General features: G+C 35.8%; 2 protein-coding genes across 2 annotated transcripts; both read left to right on the top strand.

Annotated features, from left to right (window-relative positions):
• Positions 1 to 16,007: 16,007 nt before the first annotated feature.
• Positions 16,008 to 17,431, top strand: LOC126055577 (uncharacterized). Its single transcript, XM_049845423.2, has one exon. It carries the CDS (start codon positions 16,465 to 16,467, stop codon positions 17,425 to 17,427), a length of 963 nt encoding a protein of 320 aa, XP_049701380.2. The 5' UTR covers positions 16,008 to 16,464; the 3' UTR covers positions 17,428 to 17,431.
• Positions 17,432 to 17,441: 10 nt separating this feature from the next.
• Positions 17,442 to 20,116, top strand: LOC135117217 (uncharacterized). Its single transcript, XM_064035819.1, has 3 exons — positions 17,442 to 19,030; positions 19,237 to 19,385; positions 19,455 to 20,116. Exons 1-3 carry the CDS (start codon positions 17,442 to 17,444, stop codon positions 20,114 to 20,116), a joined length of 2,400 nt encoding a protein of 799 aa, XP_063891889.1.
• The last annotated feature ends 2,072 nt before the right edge of the window (positions 20,117 to 22,188 follow it).

Here is a 22,188-nt window from a genome sequence, read left to right on the forward strand (position 1 = left end):
GAAAATCATCAAAAGACCCCTCCCGCTGTGGGTTAGCAGCGGTGAGGGAGTGTCAGACTCTTACTGACTAAAATTGTCGTGTTCCATCCTAGGCCTTTTATATACCAGGGCCGCGGTAACTCTTTCGAACAACCCGCAGCTGCGGCTGGCCCTGGCCCTACTGGGCCCCACTGATTTCAAAACACCTTAAGAAGACTAATTCGCGGCGAACCTTAACACCGCGATACAGAAAAGCACAACGCCATCTATCGAGCTATCGGGAAGCTCGCGATTGAACAATGAGCTACAGGTTAAAGCGCGAGATATCATTGCACTTCTTACGTATCTTAAAAAAAAAAATGTCACCACGTTTTAAAAAGCTATCATTCCACTTCTTACGTATTTTAAAAACACATCGTTACCACGTTTTAAATACACCCAGCGCCATCTATCGCATACCTCAAGAACTAAATAGCTTAACTAATACATATACCAATTAGTAATTCGTTGAATTATAGTTATTTCAGGATAAGTAGATGTAAAAAAAACAGTTAAGACGATAAAACAAATTGTACGTCATCCCTCGGGAATTCCTGATTTTCGAGGATTCATTATCGTATCATTTTTTAAACGACACACAGCGCCATCTACAATCCATCCATCAAGCAACCAATATTTTTGTTTTCCCTCGGGAATATCTATTTTTTTCGGGATAAAAAGTACCCTATTATTTAATCCGGACTTCTAAATTTACGTCTGCAAAATTTCAAAGCAATCGGTTCAGTAGTTACGGCGTGAAAGCGGAACAAACAAACAAACAAACAAACAAACTCACTTTCCGATTTATAATATTAGTAAGGATATTTTGATGACCTGAAATGGGACTTGATATAAATTAAGTAGATATTTCTAGTTATTGAGTTAGGTCTTTTATTTTGTGCTGAGAAAAATTATATTCACATATGGAAATGAAAAATTATATGGATACAAAGTAATGAAAAAGCAAAAATCTAACAAAATAAATATCCTAATTAGTATTTATGTGCTCGAACATCAATTTGTGAATAGGTACTTAGTACTTATTTATAATGTTTCATAACATAACTAATTGGATGAAAATAGCGGGAAACTGCTATGATATAGCCAAACATTTTCTCGCGAACAAGTCGAGGGTGAAATAAAGTAAAAACCTATATAAATAGTATGCATGTATGCTACATTCAAAAGACCTTTTTAAAAAAAAATGAGAGAGAGAAAAAGAGCAAAACTTGAGAAATCTTCTGCATCCAAGACAATAATTACATTTTCAGACGCACAAAAAGCAATGAAGGAGTTACCAGAGCAAAAAAAATACGAAGCCAAACACCCAATTAAGAAATCTCGGGCCGCCAAAGGGTTTCAAATAACCATTAATTAACTGTTACTCGTAATTGGCAGCTTTTGATTATTTTCATTTAAATGTTTTGTTCATTTTCGTTTCGTTAAAACCTGCGTGCGTTCAGGCGTGAAGCTGTAGAGGTTGAGTAAAATTATAACAAATATTATACCTACTAAAGGCAAAAGTTTGTGTGTGTGTTTGTTACTTCTTCAAGTGCAAACGATTGAACGGATTTTGATGACACTTGGAACCGATTTAAGCAATAGGTACACGGGATGCACGGCTAGAAACAACTGCGAAGGGTTTCCCGCGTGGGCGAATCAACGCAAGGCGAATGCAAAGCGATCCAAAGCGAATTCAAGGATGTACCTACCTATGTACGCCGTACCGCACCACGTCAAATAGGCTGAAGAGGCACTTCAAAAGAGATCGACTGTTTCTTGTTTTTGCGTCTCCAGCGCCGCATCCAGTTTTCTAACATAGAACGAACCAACATACTATACTTACGTATCTATAAGGTAACATTACCGCCAATTCCTTGATCAATACGTTATTGACGTCAATCGCTACCACCTGGGGTGACAATGACAAATAAACTAACTTCGTCACGTCCGCCCCGAAATCCTCTCAGTGGGTTACAGATTACACCAATCACGGAAAACGGGATTTAAGCAGATTATCTTTCTCGTTTTTTGTTTTTTCGTAAATCTGTGGAGGAGGGGATAAAGATTTCTTTCTGATGTTTGGATTACCTCTTTTAACTTTTTAAAAGGAAATGCGTGATAACTACTTCGCTCACGTTCGCTTTCGCTCTCTGACACTGAAATACTTTTTCAAATCAGTATTTAACACACAGATACGTTAGAATTAGATAGTTTTACTTACAAGACACAGTACAAGACTCCAGTATTTATAACTAAATTGTTTATAAACTCCTGAAGCATGTACTTACCTCAAAGATTAGAAGTTTACTAAGGTTAAGATTTTGATGATTATACACCATTCCAGCGAAATAGTCATACTAATATTATAACCGACTAATATTATAAATCCTTCTAATATCCTTCTAATATTTCCTACTAATATTATAAATGTGAAAGTTTGAGAAAATGTATGGATGTACATATGTTTGTTATTCTTTCACGCAAAAACGGCTGGACCGATTTGGTTGAAATTGGTGGAATGTAGATACCCTAGAATCTAGGAATATATGTGTTAATCTAGGGCCTAGATTAACAAATAGGCTTTTTTCATACCACATACCATGAAAAAATCCCATTAAATTCTTGTTTAAAAAAACTGTCACTAATGAGGTTAATCGTTTATCATTGAACCTCTGCAGTAAAACAGTTACATATTAGCGGCTCACCGAAATGTATGATCGTGTAACGAAAACCGCGAAACGATGCCAACGCGGTAACGTTTGTTTGTGGCTCATTAAATGTAAAAGTTTCTGAACTTGACTGTAGTCATTTGGCACGATAATTTCATTTTTAGTTATGAAGACAAAAAAACCTTGCGTTAAATCTTAACAATACCCGATTTGGTGCTTTACTATAATTGTTAGATAGCCTATACCGAGAAAGGCCACTTCATTTCGTGCAGGTGCAAAAAATTGTTACCACAGGACGTGGAAGCTTACCAAAACTATATTTATTTTTATCTTTAAGCTTTCACGCTGCAGATTTAAGAGGACGAATTGGAATTTTTGGCGCCAAGGATGTCAATTTTTCTCAGTAAATACAAAACGAATCAAAATACAACTTGGTTACCTGAAAGTTCATGATATAAGCCTTATTTTGTTAGTTGTAGAAACATGATTAGGTAACTTTTATAACAGAGAAAAATATATCAAACATACCTCTTTTTAAAAAGAGATTCACATATTATGGGCAAACGGGACCGATTTAAGCCTCTTAACTTTTTTAGTAGTTGAGTATATACATACTCTTTAAAATGGTAGTAGGAATTTTTATTAAATTATCATTTCTAAATATTAAAATTACAAAACCATTTTGTCGCTTACGACTTTTAGTTATAAGCTAGCGCGCGTATTGTTATCCTCGCCCCGCTCAGACGCTCCGACCCCTTTTGGCGCCTTAGATGCGCGTGCCGGTTATGGAATTATTGTTGACCACTTCCTCGCCTTAAGATATTAACTTGCTAAATTATCCCAAGGCTCTTCTTTCAAATTCTCGCTGTTTATCAATAAAATTACTTCCCATGATTTCCCTTTTAGCTATCAAATTCTCAACAACAAACTTACATCAAACCACGAAAGAGCAATCAATCAAATTCAAACTCAAGATAAATAAAACTCAAAATCGAACAAATTCCCAGTTTATCGTTCGCTTGGGGGTTCGCTCGTAAAAATGTCGAAAACGATTGAGGTGGCGCAAAAACTTACCAAAGCGACAGTGCATGCGTAATGGCTAAAAGGACATAGATTAATCAAATATAGCAGATTTGAAAAATGTACTATGGCGTTCAGACGTATTATCAGGAAAGTTTGTTGTTCTCTAATTAAATAATTTGTATTTTATCACCTTATATTTTCTTGTCTGACGTTTCAATGCCAATATTAAACCATTCATATACAAAAAGAACTTTTGCATATAAATAACAGGCATAATAAGTAAGTGATATTCATCACCATAACATTTACAAAATACTCTTGCCAGTCTTCTCTTAGTATTTATACATACCTGCTTATTTAAAAAAAAAACCTCTGTTAGTAAAATATGTAAGTATTTGCATTCGACTGAAAAGTTCATCAATATCCACATTGGATTGCCAAATTTCGATACTAGGCTATCATAGCCCAACAGAATCAAACGAGCCGAAATCAATAGAGGTACGTTAATAGGTTTAAAAATAACATTCTTACTCCACGATAGGCCACGTCCTACAGTTGACATTTACTCAAGGGATGAATAACCATTTTGTGGAACACTCGAAGCCAAGCCTTTCTTTACTTCTCGGAACAGATTACCCCCGTTTGTTTAGCAAATAGCTGTAATATTGCATGGTGCAAGTTTGTATGTTTTTTAAACCTCATTTTTTTACAATAATATCGAATTCTGAAAATAAATGAAGGATCTGGGTGGTTATGAAAGAAGGTGTCTGAAATGATAAATGATTCATTAACGAAAATCCGAAAGATATAATTGCATCGTCTAACGTCTTTTACATAGGTCATCGATTGTTTTGAACTAACCTTTCTCACAACTTCATTCCTTTTATCACATACATCTATCGCCAATCTTTTTTATTTATTTATTTAAATCCTCACGTAAGGATATCGGACTCTTTAATATTTTTTATCCATACGGAACGTTCTGCGAATCGCTGCCTAAAAGCCATTTTCAGGAATCAGTACAAAAGGCATAAAAGAGTTTTGCAAGACCTATTTACATCACAGTAAAATAGCACCAAAATTTTCCATCAAAAACAAAAGAAAATCACAGAGGAAGATAAACAAATGACATGTCAACACATATCCACAACTCTATTCACAAACAAATGACCGGAACGGTAAGAAAAACGCGACAGCATCGTGAGAGAAATGCTACAGTTTATCTGGTAGATGTGCATGTCAGTCTGGGTGTCCGATGTGTTTCAGAGTTCAGCCATCTGGACAATGCCAAGGATCAGTTATGTCGGTGACGATGTTACTATTTATAGAAAAGGGTTGCTGTTTATGGGAATATGTTTATTTATTTATTTCTGGCACACCAACGACTTATTCACATACATTTATGGGTAATTCTTACACATACTAATAGGTACATAAATCTAGAGTGAATTTGTCACTTAAAGGAGAGCACAACACTGACATACAGATTTATAGAATTGGCTATTGGAAATTATGAATTTAAGCTAAATATAAAATGCAAGATTTATTATACAATAACAATTATAATAATTAGCAGCATTTTGTATCTTATTTTTATTGTCTGATAACTATGTACGATTATTATTTTCTCTATTCTATTCTTATATTCTTCGTTTAGGAAGGCACGTTAAACACTAATTAGAAACCAAAAAGTCTGACAACCAATCTCAACTTGTCAGGCATTTGTTTTATATAAAACACAGGTACTCAGCTGCATCCGCTTAGACTGGAAGCTGACCCAAAAAGTTGGAAAAAGCTAGGCAGGTGATTCTATTCTTATTTGGTTCTTCTATAAGTAAATATGTAAGTTCGTAGGTACCGTAGTATAGTATGTACCATAAGTGGTTTTCAAGCGTTTTTACGAGAACTAAGTTAGGGTTTAGAAGTTTGGTAAGGATGAAGGCAGCTGAAAACCTATAACACGGTGAAACGACTAAAAGAAGGTCCTTAAATTTCATTACTCTTATGACGTAACCTAAAAAGCTGGAATTACCTGAAGAAAACAAGTAAAAAGCTTTTCCCACAAAATCATAACAAATTGTTATAAGATTTGGAAACTCAATTTATACTTTGTTGTCTTATAAAACTTGAAAATGCAATATGAAGCCGAAATTCTGAGGTCTCTGTTATACAAACCTTGTTTCTTTTGTTTGTACGCTTAAACGCCATAATCTCACGAACTACTGCACCGATTTTAAAAAATCTCTAAAGGTAAGATAGCACACTTCATCGAGGAAAGCTATAAGCGACACTTAACAGGGTGTACGGAATAGCACCCATGGAATGTTAGTGGATATAGGCTCAAAGATTCTATTATAATCCTAAAATATCAAGAAAGCTCTAATTTCTTATTCGTTTGGTCTAAACGCACCCTCGTGCAAAACGTTTCGTCAAATTTAATGAAAAGTCTACTTTAATCCTTTCCACTAATTCTCATGTCTGTCAAACGTCTAAAAATATTGATTTATTAAACCTTGATAATGACTAAAAATATTATCCAGTCAGAATTTTAAATCGTTTAAAAACAACTTGAAAAGAGTTAGGCTTTAAAGAGGATTTTTTAAATCTTCATTATCTTTTTAGACACCTAAAGTAGTAGAATTTAATAAAATATTTTATTTTATTCTAACTTGTATCAAGATTTGATAAAAAACACTTATTTACGATAAATCACAAGCAAGCAATATAATATGTATAGGTTTCTGTTGTTATATAGGAACCAATCAACAACACATTTTCATTTTTTGAAGCCACACATGAGAATCAGGGTCAGAGGCCGTAGGAACGCGAACGCCCAATTTTCTTACAAATAAGTAGGTATATTGAAACCGACACTTACCTAATAATATGTAATTACCCTTTTATCTAGAATTTTCGATGATTGTCGATTTTTTTCGATCGACAAATTAAAGATAACGTCGAATATATTTTCATCAAAAGGTAGGAAGTGGTGAAGGGTGGGTGTTTTGGGGGCTGTAATTTTTTGTAGATTTTGACTTTCAAAAAGAACTATTTTGCAGCCAAGTTTTAATAAATGATTTTGAATTTGAGTAATCTTTGAAGCAGTTCTTATGCACTGAATTTAACGTTATATCATTTTGAGTCAAGTTTTCCTACAACTATAAGAAACTCCGAATCAACAAAATATTTTCCTACAGTCCAGTTCAATTAAAAAGGACACGAGAAAAATTACCAAAAAAAAGTACCCAAATGTCACCAAGTTTTGTCTACTTTCCCCTCAATTCAGCCGTAATGGACCGATTAATCTCCTTACACACAACATCGCTAGCTAAAACCCAGCTCAAAAGAAAGAAAGAAAGAAAGAAAAAAAAAACAATTTATCTTTGCAATGTAGGTACTGTGATAATTAATTTGTCAAGAACGTAATTACTAGGCGAGAGAATGACGGCTGTCAGTAAGACGGGTGGGTGAACAAAATAATCTTGTTTTTTTCGTTTGTAGTTAATAGATAAGTTTGTATTTGTTTTTTGTTTAAAATTAGTTACGAAAGGTTCATACCATTCCATACTTCTTTGTCTGACGTGATGATGAGTCGGCATTATTTCCAGCCAGTTTTACCCGGAATCCATCCATCGTTTGTTTGGTCCTATTCCTCTAAGTCTAGATCCATCCATTATATTAGGCTATACTTAGGTATATATTTTAGCAGGCTTATGTCGAGTTCAATTCACCCAGCTGTAGCTCATGTTTAGTTAACTCAAGCTACACAAAAAATATATTTTCTTTTTTTCCGTTTTTAATTTATTTTTTCTCTTCTAAGGGTTCAAATTATCAATTACATAAGTTCAGAGCCTGAACCGTGACAACGAATAAAAACACATTACCAAAAATAAACGTTCACATTTTGTTAAATTAAGTAACTCTAAGAAACTCTTATAAAGTCAAATGCGAATAAAAATAAGCACAAATACTTATATTAAACAAAGAAAAACATTTATTCACTTTTAGTCTCAGTATTTAATATCTAGAAATAAAATATCAGTCTAAGCTTATAATACAGAATGAAATCTAGTTAATAATGATTCGGTCTAGATATTTTTTGTTTGGCTAAGTTCTGCAATGTGGCTTATACATGGATTTGCACTATCACCAATGAATAAGAGAAAAAGACTTACTTAATGACTAAGTATGTCGAAGCAAGGGTGTCTGCTATGCCCTTTGGAAGACAGTATTGGAATTTATCGAAATACTAGATTTTGACAAATAACTTTACTCCTCAGAAATGAGGTCCTATTCTCAACGTCAAAATAAGGCTCCTTCACGATTCTCAAAATGTACGAACCAAATAATCTTATTTTGAAGAATTCGAGTGTGGGTGTCTCAAGGAACAAATCTTGAGGAAACCTGGACTTTCAACGCCTTGCGCTACGCTCTTTCCTTCTGTACGAGAAGACTCCTGTGGCCTGCAGTAGGATTATGATAAGGCTAATAATGATGGAATACTCCTGGCGCCTTTTTCAGCATGATCAAATACTTACCAATGATGTGATGGTAATGAATCATTAAATAATGTCTTTCGAAACATCACTCACTTTTAAATAAAAATATTAAGATAAATGTGTTACAACAACTGTAACGAAAGATCCCTTTATTAACAAACAGAATGAAAACTCAAACCAAAAATGTGAACATCTAAACACAAATGGTAACCGCCATGTTTTTATTAAAACAGAACGGTTTTAAATTGAATTTGTTCCTCAAGGTCCGGTTATCATGTAATACAGAACCACGTGATGGTTAGCGTCCCGGATAAGGGTACCCGGGTCCCTGAGGGCGTTTTCGACATCACGCCCGGGTCATATCTAATGATTCAAATGACTGTGTTTTGAATCTGAATTTAGGTTTAGGTAAAAGGATTATGAATTGCAAAACGTCATTTCTATGTCATAAAAAAAAAAAAAATTCCTTACATGCGAAACTGAATTTTTTTTGTAACGTAGATATTCTAGAGCCAGAGAAAGGACAAAGTTCCAGAAAGTTCTCCCAGGATGATCTCAATGATATAACCTCACTCCTCATCTTGAAAATCCAAGAAACAAAAAAAAATATAACAAAACAACCTGAAGCATCTCTAAACCTATTTATGTCTATTATCCTCTACTCTTCTTGCAAATAACGCCATAGCACAAATTACTCACTTCTACATAGCTATAGGTAGTCAATGCCTCTGCCTACCCATTTTATAGCCAGTCGTAATAATAAAGCTTTACTTACACTGCTCGCTTTATACTTTAAGGTTTCAAGTTTTAAGGTTTTATTTCTATTGTTAATGGTATAGCCGGAATGACCTCTTAATCTTATTATTTCTTTTTCATCTCCAGATGTTTTGACAGCGTTCTATTTTTAAACTTTGTTTCTTCTTTGTTCGTTTTCTATTTGAAAATGGAATACATTTTTCTCTTTATGATGTTGTTTAAGATACCAGACATACCTAATATTGGGGCCTCTTTTCATGAAAAAGTTTTGCCAAAAGTACACACAGTTGATTGAAAGTCTACTGTAATTAATTTGAGTTTTATTAAGTAATCAATCGTTCTCATTTTTCATAGATAACATAAGTACATATACCTAGTATAATTAAATACACGAGTATATAGAGCATTAATGCTCACTCCTTCTCCATCAGAGAGGAGGCCTGTGCCCAGCAGTGGTACGATAAAAAGGCTGTAACTGTATAGACAGATGGGCACAACCCATTCCTCACTTCAAATCATTCATCCGCCATCAGAACCCTATCGTCTATCTCACACATTACTCACTCACTGTCGGATATATAAATCCATCTGGCTGCTATCTGCGATCGTTACATTAATTAGCCGAGCCTACAGTGTAATCCTTGGTGGTATATGAAGAAATTGTTCCTTGCTAATTGGTATGTTCATTCAGATGGTTGTTTAAATTAAAGCCAGCGTTTTTGGGGTTGAGAATTTATCTATACGGTTGAGATATATGTATATGGGGGGTTGTTTTACTTATCATGTTATGTGGGACAGCTATCTGACATGGCAGGAGGGAAACCTAAGAAACACTTTATGTGCTCTCCGAGGCGCATGTATACCACCGAGTTCCAGACTCGACTTCGAGACGATCTGTACGGAATGGGGATCAAACCTTACACCCAGTGTTCTACAGTCGCTTATTTCTCTCTTTGATGGAAGATAGATGACCAAATACACTATATTAAAAATGTTTTCTTTGAAAATTAGACCATTTTCCGTAATGTACCTGAAAAGGGCATCAAACGTGAGATAATCGCACACAGAGAAACATACATGCAGTTCAAACTGAGAACGTCCTTTTTGTAAGTCGGTTAAAAAATGTTTAGTACCGGCTTAACCCGCTACTGTTTCTAGTTAATGGCTATATCCAATTGATTAAATAATTAGCAGGGTGCGTTTAAGGGTTTTCCTTCATTTACATTGGCACGCAAGGGTTACGTGAATTGTCGTTAAGTCCCTAAAAGGGACTGGTATAGTGACGCATGTTTTATTTATTCCTGGTAAGTAGTGGTGTGAGAATTGAGTGGGCTGATAGTGTAAATTAAATAAACGTTTTTGATAGATTTTTATTAGGTAGGTAGGTACTAATGCTTAGCTGTATGGCGTGTTAGGGCGGTGTTATGGGTAAATATATGAATAGAAACTCCTCTAGCTGGTGTCCTTTCTAAGATGTCTTTGACCAAATCATATGTATCTATAGGGGTACCTATATTAATTTAAAAACAGGAAACATTTTTGACCGTTGTACTCCAAACGCTACGAAAGAACCAACTGAAAAATCTTTCAAATGACGCTGGTGAAACAGCTAGAAGAATAGTAGGTGTGCATATTGATAGATTTAATTTTAATCTCCAACCAATTAATAGTAGGAAGCCATCTGTAATTTATCACAAACTAACTTTTCAAAAACAACAGCTTAACTTTAAAATCGTACAAACGAGGCAACTTTGCTATCAAAATACAAAGATTTTTCTAGAAACTGTTTCGCAGCTGCGAGTACAAACTAACGAGAGAACTTGTCGCCATGATGGATTGCGGATAGTTTAGCTCATTACCGCTTTACAGCGCCATCTGTTTCAAACTTAATGTAATGTCCTTTTGTATCGAAAAGTTTGTTTGATTGATTTAGGTATAGTTATAGTAATAATGACTAGTTTAACAAAGAGTATAATCGTATACGACTATGAATAAAATAATAAAAATATAAGTCCACCTATGTAGGTATAAAATACTGCTACTTACTAATCCAAAACCAGTCTAATCAAGGGGTATTGGGTTGCCCGGGTAACTGGGTTGAGGAGGTCAGATAGGGCAGTCGCTCCTTGTAAAGCACTGGTACTCAGCTACATCCGGTTAGACTGGAAGCCGACCCCAACATAGTTGGGAAAAAAGGCTCGGAGGATGATGACTTACTAATCTAAAACTGAGTCGATTGGCGATATAACAATCTTCACATCTTACCAAAACCCTAAAGACATTTCTACACCAATCCCTCTTCACAATACAAACGCATAAAGAAACAAAAAAACATCTCAAAACCCCAGACGCACATTCTTCACAAAATAATAAAGTACCTAATGTAAGAACGCAAAAATACAAGATTGGAATAAATTATTTTAACTTTCAACGTTTTTGTTACGCTTGCCGGAACATGTTGAGAAATGTTTTAAATTCGTTATGATGTACGCAAGTATTCTAGGGGTAGGAAAAAAAGAATAAAAGGAAACTCTTGCACATTACCAACTTTTAGTCGGCCGATAGTTCGTTTCGACTCATAAATCAGTATGGAGATAGAGAGAACGCTTATTACAACGATCAGGTATTTAGCCGGTATAAGACCGACTGAAAACTTTGAATGGCTTAAAGATTTTCTTAATAATTAAAAAAAAAAACAACTTTTAGGTCGACTTTCTGCCGATTGCTAGTCTTCAGTAGTAGTCTTCAGTCTGCAGGTACTATATAAGTCGTAAATATGAAAAAAACGTAGCTAAGTATGAAGTCTTGAAATACGGCATTGTACGCAGTGAAGACGTATTTCTGTGCCTTTATGTTTATAACTCTGAAATTGCCGTTGTATATTTTTTTGTTACACTACAGAGCGTTGTGGAGTAGGATTTTATAACTTATAGCGTGCTTCAACGCTTCTTCAAACGCCTTTTGTAAGTAAATAGGGTTAACAGACGAGGTATTCAGTACATATCTCACACTTAGTTCTAAATCATCATATCAGGCTATTGCCAATAAATGAAAAAGATATGTATACATATATTTCAGAACGACTGCACGTATACAGTATACTGACGCTTCAATCCAAAACGGTTTCGTGTAAATACATACAAACCAGTGCAGTAGTACTACAGCGGGCGATTGACCTTCAAAACGCACCTTTAGAACTCACGAGTAAGTTTGAAAAACATAGGTTAAATATTTTAGTGTCTGTGCAGGTTTAACATATTTTAATGTCTCCGCAAAATATTGAACTAGGTGTATAAGGCGAATTCAAGACGCAACGAACCTTCGTGGAAGAAACTACATAAACAAAGTCTTAAGACCTCATATCAACATGAACAGAATAGATAAACCCTCACAAGGTCGAGACAGTGCGTCGAGGAAACTGGCAACTTCCTCTCGGAGGCTGAGGAAATAGAACCGGCATAGACTCGATACTCACTGACATGTCTATGTTGAAGTAGAATATAGGACGATAGACAGAAGATTTTCTTTGTCTTGTAGTGAAGCTGCTACAGTAAGATCCAGCTTCATTCCATTTAATTCAACAAAAAAAATTCACGATCATTGGAAGTTTTGTTAAAATCAACACTTTTTAAATCTGGGAATTTGATAGCTTCAACACCAACAATAAACTTATTATAACCATAAAAAACCAATACCAGCCGTATTACATTTAACAAATTCATCATTCAAATTCAGTAGCAATTTTAAAACCTATCTACCTACCTACCTAAATTACTTGTAGTTTTTGAGAGATTAGAACACTGTCGAGAATATCAATTCTATTAACTTAATCGAATAACAATTTAATTGAAAATAGTAATCGATTCCCTATTACAAGCACCTAAGTAACTGTTCCATCAAACGGAAAATATTTAAATATTATTTTTAAACTTGATTGAAAACTCAAACCCTTGTAGAGTAATTTGCACTTCACTCCATCTTTTGAAGTACTTACTCAGATTTAAACCGAGCACGGAACCAATTTTTAACCGGTCCTTGCTGTAAAACTTGAACCGCAATCTCCAGTTTGCTCACGGACTAGGTAAAGATGTGGCTTTGACGTTTTATTTAATGAAAGGAAGTTAAGGGTACCTATGTATTATTGTATATGTAATTTAATAGAAAGATACATAAGTACATGTTTCAAATTTAATATAGGTAAGATTTTTACATGTTAAATGCCTAAAAAATAACTTTTGTACATAATTCTGAAATATATAAGTACCTACTAACACTATTAAGCTGAAGAGTCAGCTTGTTTATTGGAACGCTAAGATTATCAGTAACAATGAGTTTGTTTATTAGAACTCCTTGCCTTTATCGAGAAAGGCTATAGGCTACTTTTTATCTGGATACATAAAGCAGTTCCCACAGGACGCGGAAAGCTAACCTGCAAATAAATATGCAGTTGCTAACACAGTACTTATATTTTGTTATAAAATAATATTACCTACTATTTGCTTAACAAATAATATTCATACATATTTCCACGGTGTGTTCACAACATTTTCGAAGCAGTTACCCTGGGAATCGTGGTGTATACTCCCACCGGCCGCGGTTACATAAATAAAAATATTTGCTCTGGTCCTCATGTTTGCCGTGTTGATTGGCTCGTGAAAATATACATTCCGTTTTACATGAAAGTACGTGAAAAAAGAAACTGTTCTACCTATGTTTAAACCTTTTTGGTAAATATTTGTTGAGTAGCTGGCTGGTAAGATTCTTTGAAGAGATTGGTAAGTTTTACCGTTTGAATTTCGAATTCTTAGACGGTTGATTTCTATAACCTATCTATTCGCTGTTTTGCGATTAGAGATTGAATTTCAACATTAGCTTTAATCCTAAAATTATGGATAGACCTGTTATAGAAACACAAACAGTGTGAATAAAATTAGCGCAGTTTAGCGAATTTCAGCGAGCTTTTACATACATCAATACAAAATATTCGCTGTGAATGTTAAATCCGACTAGTAGACGGATTTTCCAGCGCAATGAACATTTTTGAATATCCGACATTTTGCAATAGCTGTATTAGGATTCCTGCAATCGATTAGCTGAATGTGGCTGAATTTTACTCGTACAATATTTAACGATATTTTCTCAAATTATCTATAACATGTGTACACATCTTAAGTAGTAAAGGATAGTCAGAAGCCAGTAAGTCTGACACCAGTCTACCCAGTTGCCCGGGTAACTAGGTTGAGGTCGTCAGATAGGGCAGTCGCTCCTTGTAAAGCACTGATACTCAGCTGCATCCAGTTAGACTGGAAGCCGACCCCAACATTGTTGGGAAAAAAGGCTCGGGAGATGATGTATCTATACTCATCTAAATTCCCCAGCAAAACTCATCACCATATACTCAAACCAAGGAGATCCAAAACCATAAACACATACCATAAACAAGTATAAAACCTCTTCAAAACTTCGCCAGATAGATGGAGCAGATAAGGAGTTCGTTCTCAAAGAGATTGGCTTCAGTTTATTATAAGCTGTGGTAGAATTGAACGTAATCATGAAAGCTTTGTCGTGTTCAATGAATTTATTTGAAAGCCGCGCTGTGATTGGCTGAAATTGGCGTTTTGTATTACGATTTGTTTTTGTTTTGGAACTTGTTTTGAATTAGGTAATGAAGAGGTTGAGGACTAAAGGAGCACCTAGAGTTTATGCTCTTTAATTTGGTTATCACTATGATAGTGATTTAATACAAGTTCAAAAGGGAACACAAGATCTAATTTATTCAGGAACTTTTTCGGGCATTGTTCGCAAAAAATCTTGTCCCTTTATAGGTAGTGTCTTTATCCAACTCGATTAAGCTGATTATTTTGATGTGAATAAGTTTTATTGATAAAATACTGATTCAAGTATAAAAACTTAACAACAAAACTCACACTATGTACAGCTATTATAATTACGACGATGATCATTCACAAAACTCGGCAACACCGTAATTTTGTCACTACCAAATAATAAATAGCATATCACATTCATAATTCTAAAAGCTGAGGCCTTTGACATCAAGAATTCAAGATTGACGAAATCATATCAAGACAAGAAACAAACGTCTAACTTCATCCAATTTTGATGCAGGCTCCCAAAACGGGCCGTAGGGTAATCAGATCAAATCGAAAAATGTGAAAGAATTTCAGCTATTCGTATTTATGTTTTTGTTTTACGGTGCGTCCTATGAGCGATGTGAATACGAAAGCGAAGCGGGCGCGGCGCGATGCGAACTGTCATTTCCTTTTAACGCCCGCTCACTTTAAACTTTTTGTAAAACAGGTAATCGGGCCGATTTTTTGTATTACGATGATTTTCTGATTAACTTTTCGTAATACTTGTACGTTGCGCTATTGCTATCAGTGTGTTCTACTTTTCTCCTAAAAAAAACAATTAGCGGGGCGTGGGCGGGCAGCCTGAAGTGGTGAACTTCATGATGGGGCCACACCATATCAACTTTACGTAGTCTTTCATAGAATTTTGTCTTCGCAACAAATCAGTGCATACAAAAGACGGAATGAAAAAATCCCGAGCACAAAACTGCGTAGTGTAAATTTGTCAATTCGCTTCGTATCGCTTCGCATCCGCGATTTGCTCACATAAGTCGCACCCTTAGCGATTCAAAGACATTGAACGTTCGTCTTGATTGGTTGACGAAGATAATCTGCCAATTTGATTTGCATTTTATTTTTATTTTATTTTCGCGAATTCTATTTGTGGGATTTTGTTGTTCATTTGTAATAAACATGAGGAAAATGGCTTCCATAAAATGGTTTTTATAAAATGGGTTTTACAAATAAATCCCAGCTGTTTTAAAACTAAGATAGATAAGACTTTATTATCTTTTAAAATCCTTTAAGAAATTGGCAATATCGTACTATCCTTTAAATTTTTCAATATCTGTTCAATGACCTTTTTCACCCAAAGAAAGATTACATTTTTATATACACAACGCACGAGTAGCTAACCATATATTACTCTACTAATACATACATATGTAGGAACGTAATAGGAAGATGAGTGAAACGGAATGTGTAATGATGAATGATAGGTGTGAAGCATGATAAAGTAAGAGTGAAAGGGATGACGTATTGGGTGTGAAAGAGACAAGAATGTAATGTTAAAGATTGTAGGATGAAAGGATTGGAAACAAGGACGAGAGAAAAAAAGACGTATGGAAGACGAGCTAAGCTAAGACGTTGAGGTTGAAAATAAAAGTAAAACTACGTTTTTATTCAAGAATCAGCTGTTTAATTCGGCCCAAATATCCCCTACCCCACATGTTTTTGGGGGCTCGTCCGGGATAGGGTATTATTTTGGAGCCGAAATACGACGTTACGACGGGAGCGGAGATAACCTGTACCTAAGACGGTGTGGTGGCCGGCGATCTCGCTTCAAAATACGACGAAAGACGCTAACCGAAGACGGTAACGCTAGTTACACAGACAAAACAAGACGAAATGGGTGGACGCGACGAAGAAGGGCGCAGACTAAGTCGCCAAGCCGACTACAGTGAAGACGACCACGCGGTCAAACTACCGTTCTGCAGAGATTGGGCTGCATTTGGTACAGACCATCTGGTCTCCAAGTTCAGTGGCCAAGATAAGACACATTCTGCTGCTAGATGGGCGCAGGACATCGACGAAAACTCAGAAATATTTCAATGGACGCCATTGCAGACGCTAATAGTCGCCAGGAAATCTTTAACTGGTACTGCAGCTCTGTGGTTAAAGTCGGAAAAACCATTCAAAAGTTGGAACGACCTCAAGACCGCATTACTCAAAGAATTTCCTGATTCCATCGACAGCAAAACCATTCACGAAATGATGGCGGCTAGGAAGAAGAAGAAAGATGAAAAGTGCTTGGATTATATGCTGGTAATGAAGGAGATGGGAAAGCGCGGAAAAATGCCTGATTATGTCGCTATAAAATACATTATTGACGGCATAGTCGACTCGGAAGTCAACAAGATGGTGTTATACGGCGCTACAACGTACTCTGAACTTAAGGAAAAAATCAAAATTTACGATGTTATGAGGGAAAAGATGTGTGCAAGTTCTAACAGAAATAACAAGCCAGGTAATAGTGATAAAGCTGCTTATCAGAGTTACAAACGATGCTATAGCTGTGGAGGGAGAAATCATCAGTCATCAGAGTGTCCAAATAAAGAGAAGGGGCTGAAATGCTTCAAATGCAACGAGTTTGGGCATATCTCAACGCAATGTAAACAACAAGGTGAAACAGTTCGTTCAAGAACGAGTGACAGGAATGGTGAACGGCGGAATGAAAACCGAAAGTTTCCGATGATCGCCGAGCGATGTGCGTGGCTGACTTCACTACGTGCGATTACGAGGTTGGTAAACCTGACGAATGTGGCAGCCATGACAGCTCATTGGATAACTCAATCGGACGTACCAACATAAGTGGCAACAACAAGATGGCGTACCAGATAGGAACCGATACGAACTTCAAGGATATTTACGTTGAGGAAAAGACGCCGGCGCAAATTCGTTTCGAAAATGCTTGCAAGAAGATATTTGTTAATCAGTGCGGAGTAACTGCGTTAATTGACTCTGGTAGTGAATTGAACTTAATGTGTACCGAACTTTACGCTCAGCTCGGGTCTCCACAGGGTATGAAAACCGCCACAAACCTTGTAGGTTTAGGAGGCAGTATTGTGTCAACAGAAAAGTTCAAAGCTAGTGTATTGTTAGACGGACACGAGTACGAGGTAACATTTTATGTTGTTCCAAGACATGCTATGCCTTATAGTGTTATATTGGGTCAAGAGTTTCTTAAAGATGTTTTTACGATCATGTCCAACGGTTCTATTCTGATAGCTCCAAACATGAACAAGTGGTTGTCAAAGATTTCGTGTGTTGTTAGTCATAAGGAATATGTTCTAGGTAACATCATGAATAAGCAGGTGCAACAAGAAGTCATTGAATGTGTCAAGAGTTATAACCCCGTGCAAATTAAGGAGGCACCGATTGAATTACGCATAGTACTTAAAGATGACATCCCAATAGCCCAGCGACCGAGACGCATTTCGTTGGCAGAGCAGCAACTTGTTGAGAAACAGGTAGCCGAGTGGTTGAAAGACGGCATAATACGTGCATTGCAACGCTTGAAGCAAGTGCTAGCTGTTGCATCAGAGTATGGTCTACAAATCAATTGGAAGAAGGCCCAACTACTGTGTCGAAGAATAGAGTACCTAGGTCATGTTATAGAAGACGGGAAAGTGCAACCTTCCTCGGAGAAGACAGACGCTGTAACCAGGTACCCAGAACCTAAGACTTTAAAGCAACTTCATAGTTTTATAGGACTAACGTCATACTTTCGAAAATATATCAAAGATTATGCTTTAATAGCCAAGCCGTTAACAGATTTACTGAGAAAAGACTCACAGTTTGAATTTAATGATACACATAGATGTGCATTTAACATTCTAAAGAAAGCATTAGCCAGTAGTCCTGTGTTACGAATTTACGATCCACAGTTACAAACAGAATTGCATACAGACGCCTCTGCAATAGCATATAGTGCTATATTGCTCCAGAAAGATTACTCAGGTGAGTTACATCCTGTACATTACTACAGTAGGAAGACCAGTGATGCTGAGAAGAAGTATAGCAGCTATGAGCTGGAAGCATTAGCTGTGATTGAGGGAGTTAAGAAATTTAGGCACTATTTATTTGGTAATCATTTTAAAATTGTAACAGATTGTCAAGCTTTCCAGAAAACTTTAAATAAGAAGGATTTATCAACTAGAGTAGCCAGATGGGTGATGCTGTTAGAAGAGTATGATTATGTCATAGAGCATCGACCAGGAAGTAAAATGCAACATGCAGATGCTTTAAGCAGGAATCCTTTTATTGGTACTATTGAGTTGAGTCTACATGAACAGGTCAAGCAAGCACAATTATTAGATGATGGTTTGAAGGCGATTATAGAAATTTTAAAACTACAGCCATTTGAAGACTACTCTTACAGTGATGGTTTACTGTACAAAGGACAAGAAAGAAGGTTAGTTATACCTAAAAGTTTAGAATTTGACATATTAAGAAGAATTCATCAGAAGGGACATTTTGGAAAGAGAAAATGAAAGAATTAATAGAGCAAGATTATTACATAAAGAACGTTAATAAGAAAATTGAAGAACTTTTGTTGTCATGCGTACCGTGTTTGCTGGCAACTAAAAAAGAAGGTAAACAGGAAGGATTTTTAAACAGTATTGACAAAGACAGTATACCTTTGCATACTATACACTGTGATCATATTGGACCTCTTTCAGAGACAAGGAAAATGTACAATTACATCTTAACAGTAGTAGACGCATTCACCAAGTTTGTGTGGTTATTTCCAGTGAAAAGCACCACAAGTAAGGAGACAATAGACAAGTTGATGATACACCAACAAACATTTGGTAATCCCACACGGTTGATTTCAGATAGAGGTACTGCATTTACCAGCAAAGACTTTAAGGAATATTGTGATAAGGAGCATATTCAACACATCACAATCACCACAGGCGTGCCAAGAGGGAATGGACAGGTGGAGCGTATCCATAGAATCATCATATCAGTCTTAACGAAACTGTGCATCGAAGAACCATCTCATTGGTATAAGCAGGTCAGTCGAGTGCAGAGAGCACTGAATAGCACATATCAGAGAAGCATTGATACCACTCCATTTGAGCTAATGGTTGGCACGAAAATGAAGACAAAGGAAGATTTACACATTTATGAATTAATCCAGAATGAACAGAGAAATAATTTTATAGAAGAAAGAGAAAACTTAAAGATTAAGGCGAAAGAACAAATACAAAGAGTACAGGACGAAAATTGCAGGACTTATAATAGAAAAAGGAAGGAAAGTACAAAATATGCTGTAGGAGATATTGTAGCTATAAGGAGGACGCAATTTGGGCCTTGTCTGAAGCTCAAGCCTAAATATTTGGGTCCATATCGAGTGACGAAGGTCAAAAGAAATGATCGTTATGATCTTGAGAAGATAGATCATATGACAGATGGTCCTCGTTTGACATCCTCATCTGCTGACTATATGAAGCCATGGCCATTGTCCAGTGATATTGTTGAGCTAGGTGAGTAGGTGGAATAGTCTCATTTGTTTCAGGTGTAGGTTAGGTAAGATTTCCAGTTGTTGTGTAGGTTAGGGTATCCCTATGATCGACCTTGACCTAGTATGTCATTATGAGGTGTAAATTACATCATGTTCATAAAAGTTGTAAACATGCAATGTGATACTAAGACTTGTTGTGTGTACTCTGTGTAGTTTACTTTAGTAAATTTCATTAGATGTAAGTTGTTAAGGAAGAACAGTCTGTGTTTGATTAAGAAATAAGTTCCTACTAAATGTCTAGTGTTTGAGTGATACTTTTGTTTTACAATGCAGTTTAACTTCTGTAAGGTTAGAGTTAGTCAGTTTATTTTTTTTATATTCCAAGTGTAGTCACTACAGTGTGGTGTACTCTCAAATTTTGTTATCATTTTAAGAGTAGTTCTGTGAAATTTAAAGTTATTTGAAAAGGTAAAGAGTTTTATAGTGGTGTAAGGAGTTTGTAATTGAAATAACAAGTAAGTGTAAGCCTGTAATGATAAGATAATCTTAAGTTTTTACTGTTGTAAGTAAAAGGTATGAAAGGTTTCAAGTTTCCAGTTGTTTTTATTGTATAGAGTCAAAGGTGTGTAGGGAATTACCTTGTATTTCAGATTAGGTCTGACTGGGGGCAGTCAGATAGCAGAATGGCCGAGTTGTAGGAACGTAATAGGAAGATGAGTGAAACGGAATGTGTAATGATGAATGATAGGTGTGAAGCATGATAAAGTAAGAGTGAAAGGGATGACGTATTGGGTGTGAAAGAGACAAGAATGTAATGTTAAAGATTGTAGGATGAAAGGATTGGAAACAAGGACGAGAGAAAAAAAGACGTATGGAAGACGAGCTAAGCTAAGACGTTGAGGTTGAAAATAAAAGTAAAACTACGTTTTTATTCAAGAATCAGCTGTTTAATTCGGCCCAAATATCCCCTACCCCACACATATTTTACAGAATAATCAGATTTTCTTGTACAAAATTCATTAATTACAAGTCACTTTAGTAAAACACATTAAAGTGTACGTAAAACTTGATGTTTCAAGTCATATTTGTAAGTGAGGCTCTGTAATGGCAATGTTGGGAGCGACCGCAAATTATGTGCTTGAAACATGGAGTAGATAATTTTACAGAGAACTTACTTACCTATTAAATGCAAATGTCAATTTCGAGCTGAATTTTAATCAAGCTAACTAAAACATCTCATATAATCACTGGAATATACAAAGATTGCGATAAATGCAGAAATACAACAGTGTAGCCATAGTACATAATTTTCTCATAATTTGAGTTTGATAGAACGCTTAAAGACCGATGACAAAACTTTTAGGAACACACAACTTTCGTCAAATAACTTCGTCATTAGTTGAAGAAGTGCTTTGTTCGTATGTTTTGACTGTCGTAAAGGCGAATACAGCAGCACAATAACATTTCTGTTAAGAAGCTTGGCTGCCTCGAGCATTAAATGGATCATTCTACTTTAACCCTTCCTATATTCCTTCTACAACAATAAATTCCTAGTTCGCTCTCCATTCACTACATACTCCAAGCCATACCACTCAATCATGGCTCATTCAATATCGCTTAGTGCCTCAACTGTAAATTAATATTCTGCCTATATTCCAATGTTAAAGTGCTCTCATATAATTTCAGCTATCAAATTGTATATTATTAAGTTGTATTCAAGCTAGATTTTATCATAGGTGTAATATTACAATGTTATTATGTTGCCAGTAGCTTATCTTTTGTTTTGATCGGAAAAGTATTGGTTAATACCTATCTGAGTAATATTGGGTTGGAAATTAACCTGTGCTGATATTGTAACGATTAAAACGTTGATTTATTTATGAGGTAATTTCGTTGACTAAAACACCTTCTTTCTCTCTCGTTGTTCTGTGTGGTAATTCGCGCTAAACTCAAAAACTCCTGCACGGATTTTCATGCGCATTTCAACAAAAGACAGATAGCGTGCCTGGTTGTCTATAAAGAACATGGTCGAATTGAGAACCTCCTCCTTCTATTAAATCAGTTAAATACCTTACCTTACCCTATTCAATTCCCGCCTATAG

This window comes from Helicoverpa armigera, chromosome 8 (genome assembly GCF_030705265.1).
Source record: "Helicoverpa armigera isolate CAAS_96S chromosome 8, ASM3070526v1, whole genome shotgun sequence".
Lineage (NCBI taxonomy): Eukaryota > Metazoa > Arthropoda > Insecta > Lepidoptera > Noctuidae > Helicoverpa > Helicoverpa armigera.

What these genes read in the sequence shown, in the direction of transcription:
- LOC126055577 (XM_049845423.2), top strand. Translation starts at nt 16,465, where the DNA reads ATGGGTGGACGCGACGAAGAAGGGCGCAGACTAAGTCGCCAAGCCGAC.
- LOC135117217 (XM_064035819.1), top strand. Translation starts at nt 17,442, where the DNA reads ATGGCGTACCAGATAGGAACCGATACGAACTTCAAGGATATTTACGTT. An exon ending in TACAAAGGACAAGAAAGAAG is followed by an intron (nt 19,031 to 19,236) that starts GTTAGTTATACC and finishes ATTTTTAAACAG; the next exon opens with TATTGACAAAGACAGTATAC. An exon ending in TCCAGTGAAAAGCACCACAA is followed by an intron (nt 19,386 to 19,454) that starts GTAAGGAGACAA and finishes GGTTGATTTCAG; the next exon opens with ATAGAGGTACTGCATTTACC.